Below are 10,546 nucleotides of genomic sequence, written 5' to 3'. Positions count from 1 at the left end.
AAATGAACACCTCACAATCTCTTCTCTTAAGCTAGATGAAAATTGCTATGCGAGGATCGACTCGACCGACGGACCGTAGATTTTATTCGTCTGTGTGATTTTTGGTTGGTCCTTTGTGTTGTAACTCGCAACTCGTCGTGGTGCTTCATTTGCTGCGGCCAATACTGAACTTTTCACAAGGCCCCCGATTATTCTCGTGAAAAGGGCCAAGAACGCCAGCTAAGCGCTCACTTCTGATTGGCCCATATTCTGACCAATCACGGCATGCATTACTCAGCCGTTCAATGCGTTTACCTCCGGACTTGTAGCACTGACTGACACACAGGATGGAGGCTTTACCCTAAACTTCACGAACTGGATTTTTTCTTGCTTTCCAGCGGCTTTCGTTCACCTGAAGGGCACAAGCAAAAGAAGCGAGTGGCTCGCGCGGTACGTTCGAAATCGGTTTCGTTTTTCCCACGTGCAAATTTGTGAAAGAAATTTTTCGTTGTTCAATCTATTCACAGAGTGCATACGAGTAACTGTTGAATTTTAATACTCCAACAAAACCTCTGAGAGATAATCCTTGATATTTTGCGCACACTTCCTATTTTACATCTAGTCCTCAACATGACATCAATTTATACTTTTGCCCTCTGCAGCCATTGATAGACCACAACAGATGTGGACGAAATGGCTGCCCGTCGAACGTCAAACGCGGTATGCAATGCCACACCTGAAAGGCCTGGTGGAACTTCAAATACACGGGTTTACAGGACGACTAGATGAGCCGACTAGCTAACCCTCCTGACCGATTTGTCTGCCCCATCTGCCTCTACGTTAAGGGTGCAATGAATACCGCAGCCAAGAGTGGAGCCACCGAAAACCGTGCCCAATCCCCACTGAAGATTCAGAAAGACCGATGTCAGTGTTCCGCTCTGATCGGGACACTCGACGCAAAATTGGAGCGTCTTTCAAGGGCACTGGATGACTCAGACACTAAGAATGCAGCGACTTGGACGAAAGTTGACAAGGAACATTCGCTGAACGAGTACCTCGCGATATCCACACCGGGCCCTCTGGCTGCAGAGAAGTTAATACAACTCTCTGACGCGGCTATAAAGACCGCCACAGCGTCTTTAGTGGACAGGCGCCTAAGGGAAAGCAGATTGATAATCTGGGGGTCATGCTCCGGAAAAACGACGCCAGCGAAGCTGGCACAATCGATCCTTAGCAATGTCCTCACCAGGTCTAACCAATCGCTCCGCGCAGAATGGTTACGCCGGAAGGAAAGCAAGCGAACTCTTGGACTTCTTGTCACTCTTTCTTCCCCATCCGACGTACAGAAGAACTTGGAGTGAGCTGGCAGCACTCAGAAGGCCGACCCGATGATCAGGCGTCTATGTCAGTATCGCCCTCCAGAAGCGCGAATGCTCGGTCACAGCAGGTCAGGGGTGGAGGCCCGGAAGAGGTTTCCGCTGGGCACCAATTCAGCCGCCCCCAAACTCATGACCAAGCCTATTGTGGTCATATCCACTTGCACTCCCGAAAGCAGGTCGACGAAACCAGCTGCGTCTCCGGACAGCAGCTATTATTCGACCACCATAGGCCTCTCGCCCACCAAAGGCAGTGATGCCCTGGAGGAGGCAAACCTCACATGCAAGCAGCACCCAAAGTACATGGAGCTATCAACGCTTACCTCCGTGACAGACAACACAGTCACAGCCATGCACTCCTCAACAAAGCCCCAGCCTCTGAACTGTACTGGGTCAGATGTGCGGGGACAAGCAGCGAAGCCAATCTCCAGCCCCGCCCCGTCAAAGCAGCCTCTCTGCTTGTGAACATAACCGTCGCCCAGGGCCTCGACAAACTAATCCATAAACATGACTACAGCCATCCGGAAGATCCCTCGTACATCCGGTTAGCCACGCTGGTCGCCGGCGGATCGGGTGTCTACACAAACACGAAAGAAGGGGGACGGCAGCCAAGCAAGCCACATAAGATTCGCCAGATTAGAGAACTGCTGGCTGGCTTCAAGGTGCAGTCCTTTGCAAAAACGAGCCTCCTGGAAGCTCCATCAAAATCACTACTTCTTGGTGCCGCCACCCAGCGCCCAGGGCCTCACAGAGACACCTTTCCGGTCAAACCGCGCCAAACCGCCCAAGAATCCAGGAAGGCGAAAGCTTGCTGCAAATCTTTGATCAACAGAGAATCTAGTGGCCAAAAAAAGGATCTTTCACGAGCTACAAACAGCAACGGTCGAAATTTTCGCCTACGGAGAAAAACTCCTTCCCTCAGAGCCATCAGGCCGGAGCAAATTGGGCTCTCGCGGTACGAGGAAAACTTCGCAAGCAAAAAGTATCCCCAGAAACCACGAAGTCAGAAAGCAGACGACATCGCCCCAAAGGCCCCTTCAGAGCCTTGGACTCAAACCCGACGCACAAATATTAAGTCTGATAACCACCATGGTCACTTAACTTTCGGCTCCTTACTCTCGGAGGTATCAGAGACGGTGTTGAAATGCCTGTCCACAAACTGGCTCAAACAAGCTCGGCGATGTTAAACAGCAAGCTTGCCTTGAACAACCGTCCACAATTGCACTCAGAGATCCGGCTCACACCAGATGTTTCTGACGCGGCGATCTCGATAGACGGTTACTCTATTTTTCGAGCCGACTCAAAACGAGGGCAGGCTGGTGGGATTCCTGTGTACTAACATGAGGCCCTACCAATCCCAATTGTCCTCACTGACACCACCCCGGCACCCTTTTGCGATGTACTGTGGGTCCGAATCCGGCTGCACGGGTTTGATTCTCCTCGAGTTCCCCTGAAGATGACTAATTCCTCATACAAACCCTTGAGCAACTCTCCTTCAACTACCACTTCGCTGTATGCTGTCTACTTGTTCGAATTGACAGAGCTGTCTTTACTGGCCTGGCCTTCCCCTGACCAAAAATGGTTGCTGGTGTATTTATTAATGCACAAACCGCAGTTATGACTGCTTGGATCGTTTTCCACCTTGCAAATCTGGTAGCATGCACGAGGGAAGAAAACCTCGTGTGGTGGACGGGTACGCCCTGCAGGGAGGGTCGCTCCGTTACGTTGCACCATGGTGCGTTCGTATACCCGCCACCCCTCCAGTAGCACTGGTGCATCGCCCATTGCGGTGGTTCTGAGACTGACTTTAAATTCAGGGAAGCAAAAAGGTATTGCTGACTTCTGTTTGTTGCTGGTGCTGGGCTCGCTTCGGTTGAGTTATGCAACTGGTAATGCCATAAACCACAAATGAAAAAATAGCCTTTTATCTGTAAAGGGAAAAACAATAAAAATATCAGAAGTTAACTTGGGATAGCCCAAAGATACTCTGCAAGTACCCATGGCCTACGTCGACGTGCATATCTGTAACTGCCTTCGTCAGAAAAGAGGCTACACCGCACCAAAGCCCATTTCGTCATCCAAACAAAGAGTACATCTACCCGCCGCTCCCAGTGGTAGACAATGGCTAGTGGTAGACACTCGCTATGCACCATCTACAGATTAGAGCTGCTAGCAGTGCTTCGGGGACTAGCGCCTATTTCTCTTGCACACGCTTCCTCTACTGGTATAACCCAACTCATGTAATAAACACCAGATTATCCAGTTATCTTAAAAGTCCACTTCCGCCAGCCCTTATGCATCTGATTCCCATACCACGCTTCTGCGCGATTTTATCGGCTTTTACTAGATCCATCGTAATGCAATATCGCATGTTAGCCAACTCAACCCCTGGTCGCTAACCTGGTAAGTACAAATCTATCCATTTCCTACTCCATACAATCACTTGTCATCACCCTAATTGCAGCAGGTGTCAAGTTTTTTCTGTGTATAATAATGCATATTATCCCATTTTGTGTCCCCTCAAATTCACCATGTTTTGCGAATCTCCTCCCATCCCCTCATCTTCCCAAGCTTTGAACTTCGGAAGTGCCCGTTTTGGACGACCTGGTTAGCTGATATCCACTCCACCTGGCCTATGATCTACAACTCCGTGATCACCAAGCTGACCACAAAAACCCTACAATCCCATATCGGCTTCGTTCCAGCTCGTTTCCCCGACCAGGATGAAACGAATACCGCTGCCCAATGAACTGCACACCCCAGTCGAATCACCTCAAACGTGACGTCCGTCACGGGGCGGTCCAAAAACTGAGGCATGCCAGGGCAGTGATGACACGGCACTGCCATACTCAGTTTGATGTCACACCCGCAACTGTTCCACTCCTCCTCCCATGCGAGCCCTTTTGCCTATTCGTTCCATTGACTGCAAATACGACAAACTCCCCAACTGAACCCGACTGCTTCCATGACGTTCATTTCAACCTGTTGGACTACTCGTTCGAACTCAGCCACCTCTGTGTCCTCATCCAACCTAAGCTCTTTGCTTGACTTTCCTACAACAGTGCAACCAGTGAGTCTGCTTGTTCTCAGATTGCACCATAATTCTGAGGCTGAACATGCTATGTCCTCCCAATTCGAATTATCCCGTCTCCACCTCCACTTTCGCTCGTTGTGACTCCGGCCATTTACTCAACCACCCACGGCCACTCGTGGCCAGCAATGGTTTTCAGTTTTAGTTCATGTCAGCCGACTGAGTCTTTGAGTTAGGCAGGCCTCATGCCCACTGTTCCCTACAAGTTGCGAAAGAAAACTGTTATTATTATTTCATCAGGCAATTCTCACTGTTTATGACATCGTCCCCTTTTCGCGGAATCCTGACTACCCGCAAATCCCCCACTCATGCCCCATTCTGATTGTAAGAGTATGATCATGCCAGCCGGTTTGCCACTTACAAGTTGGGAATAAACATTACTATTAGTATTATTATCTCCTGCTGGTAGGTGACTTCAACGCCCCCAAATTCCTCCTGGATGGAGCTCCAGCACATCGAAACAGGTGGACTTTTTGTAGGGGCGCTCATTGAAGCCGTTCAACAGAGCACTGGGACTCAAAATGTCGTTGCACCCACCAGATGCCGCGCAGGCCAACTACCACCCCTCCTGGATTCGAGCATTACCAACGAAAGGCACTTAGTTGATCAGGTAACAATTAATGCTCCACTGGGACATGGCAACTACTGTGTGCTGACCTTTGATTTAATCTGCTGTTGGGCTGGAAATCCCGAGCTTCAAACGTGGTTTCGAGACTTCTGCCGTGCAGACTTCTCAGGAATGCGCATCCTTTCGAAGTCAGTCACACTGGGACCAGCTCCGGTGGAAGACCTATATAGGACCATTGTCCAGAAAGTTCACGAAGCTGCGTTCGTCGCAAAAACCAGCACGAACTCGAATGAATCGCAGGCAGCCAAAAAGGATTCGGCGAATTCTGGAAAAAAGATCTCAACATTTTTTCAAAAAGTTGACAACAGGGGATACAGAGGATAAGCTGTCATTTCGTAAAATACGAAACCGCTGTAAGTCAGAAACCCGCAAATGGAGGATACGAGAACAAGCCACCATTCTGGACCTCGCTCGAAAAAACAAAAACGCCCTGCCCAAATACATGAGACACCGCTCAGAAACAAGCCACCCGCGTTCTCCTTGAGCGATAGAACCGGAGAACCGACGAATGATCCAACAGTGGTATCTGAGGTTTGCAGAGAACACTATGCGTGTCCATACTCAGCGCCAGCGTCTTTGTCGCATCCACTCTTGTTAAGGCGGAACTACGAACAGCCCCTGATCGACTTGGTCTTCACGGTGGAGGACATTCGTCAACTATTGCACCAGATCAACCCATTCTGCGTGTTAGGGTCCTACGAGGAGCATCCAAGGTCTAATGAATGTTTGTGCTCTGAGCTTGAAAATTTTCTCACTATGTCCCCGCCGTGTGTTTCCTGGGTCAACGGTAAAATCCGTTTGCTAAGCTTTGTTCAAACAAGGCATAAGTAAGAATTATATCCCCTCGGAGGCAACGGTACTTCAGGGGAAAGAGATCAAGTATCGCGAGACGCGTTTCGTAGTCCACGGATTTGAGGCCGGCAACCATTCTCGTAGCGGCTCGCTGGACACGCTTAATGAGGGTGATGTCTTTTGCGCGTCCTGGGTGGACAACTTGGTTGGGGTACTCCAAGAGCGGTCTGACGTAGGCCCCATAGAGTATTTGAAAGTCCATGCGAGTAATACGGGAGAAGGTGCGTCGGATCATCCGTAAAGTGGCGAATGCCTTTCGGGCCGATTTCTCCTGGTGCAATGAGAAGGACAAGTTTGAGGAAATCCAGATGCCCAAATCCTTTATGGCATCTATTCTCACGATGTTTTCTAGTCACCAATCACGATGCATGACAAAGGCACTCGTTGAGTCTCCTCCAAATGACATGAACGCACATTTCGTCATTCGGAGGAGGGTGCCAATCCAACGGCCATTGCTTTGCAGCGTCTACATCCATTTGTAGGGCACTCACATTGGAACTCCAGGATTTCAATTCATTCGCAAAAGGTAGACATGCTTGCAACAATATCTGGGAGGTCGTTGACGTGGATCAAAAACAGCGCTGGAACTAAGACGGAGCCTTGAGGAACTCCAGTGGAGACCGGCGCTGGAGAAGAGTATGGCAAGCCTATTCCCACTCGGAATGATCTGCCTGATAGGAACGCTTTGATGAAATGAGGGATTTTCGCTTGAATCTTATATGACTTCAGTATGCGGAGCGGCGGGGCATATGGGAACCTGTGAAATGCTCTTGAGAAGTCAAAAAATACGGCATCCGATATGAGTCCTCTTGTCTGACTTGGGTTAAGCTGTCCATAAATACGACCACGTTTGTCACACAAGAGCGGTGTGGGAGAAATCCGTGTTGAGCTGGAGCTATCAGATTGCTGGAAGTAAGGCGATTTAGGATAGCTCGCTTCAGAATGCGTTCCATCACATTGCACGGTACGCTAGTGAGGCTTATAGGCCTGTAGCTTTCAGCCAGTAGACGGTCGGTGTGACAATCGCTTCCTTCCAAGCAGGGGGAAGGCGGATTTCGTCAAGTGACTGACGAAAAACTAGATATAAATGATTTGCCAGTGTGGAGGACGTTTCTTTCAGGATCCTCGGATGGACCTCGTCGGGTCCAAATGCGCAGAATGGGTTGATCTTGTCCAAGAGTTGACGAATGTCCTCCACCGTGAAGACCAAGTCGATTAGGGGCTGTTCGTAGTTCCGCCTTAACAAGAGTGGATATGACGAAGACGCTGGCGCTGAGTATGGACACGCATAGTGTTCGCTGTAAACCTCAGATACCACTGTTGGATCATTCGTCGGTTCTCCGCTTGTCTCCCTCAAGGTTAACGCGGAGGACGCCCTATGTGAGGCTCGAACCCACGGCCCTCTGATTAAGAGTCCCATGCTCTACCGACTGAGCTAACGGGGCTAAGCAGATAGATATGCTAGGTAGGCAAAATGAATTTTGTTCACTCGATAAGTTTAGCTAGGATTTTTCAGAACTCTTCGTTGATACTGCACGCGACAACAGGTCGCCGAAATATATACTTATCTAGAACATAAGGCAAGTTTGTTGCCTTGGTTATGGGAAACCTATATCCCTGTAACAAACAAGAACATTCAGATAAACAGTGACGAAATATTAGTCCTCAGCAACGCGCATCCACCTGTGGTCCATAGTTCGCCGCCTAGTTGCCTTCTGTCAGTCACCACTTTGTTGTTGGAATAAACCGCGGAAAATACAATCTGAAATTGGACATCAGTTAACGCCCAAGGTGCACAACAAGCTGAGCAATGTTTCGCTTCATAGCGTGACTTGAATTCAAAACGTTACCGTTAGCATTTTTTGTGCAGTATGCTGCAGTCCCGATGGCGATTTTTATAAAGCAAACGAAAAGCATACGGCGTGTCTGGCAACAGTTACCGCTCTCATAGAAGGTAGCCCTAAACAGCTGAGAGGTGACTTAAAATTACCTGTTTATAAGTGGCAGGGTTTTCTCTTGGCCTACGTCTTCATGTCCAAGTAAAGACAGTAAGCGTCTTAGTTTTCCTTTTTTACTTTGATTGACGCCACTTTGAGAAAAAGCTTGGACTGCTCTGGAGTTTTGGGCTATGCTAAATAATATCTTTAGAGGTCAGCGCATAGTCCGGAACCTAAGTTATGTATTTAAATGCAGATATAATATAAATAATATAGCATAGACGTATGATATATAATGACAAATAAGATGAATAATTATCATTGAAAATAAATATAGATGTGATGCAGAATTCTTGTTGACAAGCTTTTTTCACTTTTCTGTTTCAAGGTACGTTTAAGGAAGGGGCGTTCTCCTACAGTTTAAAATACAAGGGAACGAAGAAATTTTTACAAAGGCAGTCCGAGTATTTGGCAACAGGTGTAGAATATGAGAGACAGGAATAAACCTCACAGCGTGAGTCAGAAATGTTAACCCGTGGATAGATCAGCCGATGGCGAAGACTCATTTTGTCCTAAGACGTTTCAGTCATGGAGGCTAAAGTGTTGAGCTACCAGCTCGAAAGTGCTTGAGTGAGAATCTGCACAAGTTCTCTGTGTTGCAACGAGCGCCGCCATTAGAGAACTTGGGTTGAACAGATACTTGATCACTTTACCAAATACTAGCACTCGTAATTTGCGCACCTGACGGATATAAACTCTGCCAGTTCGGAAGGCACATGAACTGGTGACGGAGGGTCATCCGCGGTGTTTTTAGTCCTCTGATGCACCGCATTTCAATGGTAAAATACGAGGAGTAATCGGATTGACTGGATTCTATAAAGTTTCCTCGGACGATGCCTGAGGAAAATGTATCAGAATTTAAAGACGTATGAGATGTTCCTTAATCTCTGGCAACCAAAACACTTTGACCTTTAAACGGGCAGTTCTAAACAGACGCTAGATGGCTGAGAGTAACCTAAATGAAAATAAACAACCAGACCGGGAAATTGGAGGTGCCATTTGTGCTCCCCCTATCGCTGTAAAACAGCACCTATGTCCATCTATGACGACCGTCACGAGGCTGTCCATAAATGGAAGCATGTCAAGAGGGCAGTTCCATACCCCGCAACTATTTTTCCTTCAATATCTCGACCACAATTTTTCAATTACTTGAGCCTGTAATTTCCAACCACGAGAAAGGCTTTCACCTGGCCCAAACTGCCCCTGGGATGAGTTCATTTTAATCAGATGAGACTTCCTCTCACGTTTAATCAACCCGGTTTTCCGCCACAATTTCGATTTGCCCGCACTAAAAGTTCAACGTTCGACGAGTTTATCGATTTACATGAAGGTAGAAAGCTAATGGTCCTCAGGACAGCTTTGGGCGCGACCACTTGAGAAACTTTGACCCCTGGTGTATAAAATTAATGGACTTAGTCGATGGCGAACATACCGCCGCAGAGAAATAAACGAATTTGTGCAACAACGCGTTCGTGTAAATCCACTGACCATTATTAGTAAACGTCAATACAAGATGATTCTTGGGGTTCAGAGGCGGCTACATGCGTCAGAACGTGAAGTGTACGTCAATAAACACAAGATACGGAACAGTTTCGCTTTTTAGCTGCACATGATTTCGACGCTACACCGGCTTCAATCGTGCTCCACCATTCAATTCGCCGACAAACACCCCCTTCTGCAGTGCGCTTATTTTCTACCTGGATATTTAACATAATTAACTTGTGATCAATCTGTCTGCATGCTCAGCCGGCCGGATGGTACGTTAGCAACAGTAGTAATAAAAATAGCATACCAGTTGGGGCATGAGTGGGCCCGATCGGGGATCCGATATTATGTCGTTGTGGAAAGGCATTTCTCATCTTATAAAACGACGGATATATTATCACTAGTATCGAAGAGCGCTTAATCACCGCGGTGTAGTGCGCATCCAATTTGGACTCAGACTCAAACCTGGTGCACAACTATTAAGTCTCATAACCACCCTGGTCACTCAACTTTCGGCTCCTCACCCTCGGAGGAAGAAGAGGCAGTGTTGAAATGCTTGTACACAAACTGCCTCAGCCTTTTCATCAAACTCGGCGATGTTAGACAGTCAGCTTGCCTTGAAAAACCGTCCATAATCGCACTCACAGAGACCTGGCTCACACCAGATGTCTCCGACGCGGAGATCTCGATAGACGGTTACTTCATTTTTCGAGCTGACTCAAAACGAGGGAGGGCTGGTGGGGTTGCTCTGTACTTACATGCGGCCCTACCAATCCCGATTGTCCTCGCTGACACCACCCCTGCACCCTTCTGCGATGCACTGTGGGTCCAAATCCCGCTGCGCGGGTCCGATTCTCTCCTTCTCGGTGTGGTCTACCGTAGCCCTTCGAGTCCCCCTGAGGATGACCAATTCCTCACACAAACCCTCGGGCAACTCTCCTCCAACTACCATTTCACTCATCTCCTGCTGGTAGGTGACTTCAACGCCCCAAAGGCCTCCTGGATTGCACTCCAGCGCGTCCAATCAGGCGGACCTTTTGCAGCGGCGCTGTTAGAAGTCGTTCAACAGAGCGCTCGGACCCAACATGTCGCTGCACCCACCAGATACCGCGCAGGCCAACAACCATCCCCCTTGGAT

General features: G+C 48.4%; 1 protein-coding gene across 1 annotated transcript in view; it reads left to right on the top strand.

The window, feature by feature from the left end:
• Nucleotides 1–764: 764 nt before the first annotated feature.
• T265_07034 (hypothetical protein) overlaps nt 765–10,546 on the top strand; it is a gene marked incomplete at both ends in the record, with an annotated part of 37,905 nt that continues 28,123 nt past the window's right edge. The window contains 4 exons of the mRNA XM_009172458.1: nt 765–1,319; nt 1,356–1,654; nt 1,690–2,479; nt 9,866–10,378. Of these exons, the coding sequence (XP_009170722.1) occupies nt 765–1,319; nt 1,356–1,654; nt 1,690–2,479; nt 9,866–10,378 (2,157 nt within the window). The remainder of the gene's footprint in view (nt 1,320–1,355; nt 1,655–1,689; nt 2,480–9,865; nt 10,379–10,546) is intronic.

Source organism: Opisthorchis viverrini (assembly GCF_000715545.1).
Source record: "Opisthorchis viverrini unplaced genomic scaffold opera_v5_158, whole genome shotgun sequence".
Taxonomy (NCBI): Eukaryota; Metazoa; Platyhelminthes; class Trematoda; order Opisthorchiida; family Opisthorchiidae; genus Opisthorchis; species Opisthorchis viverrini.
This window is presented reverse-complemented; position numbering and strand designations above follow the sequence as displayed.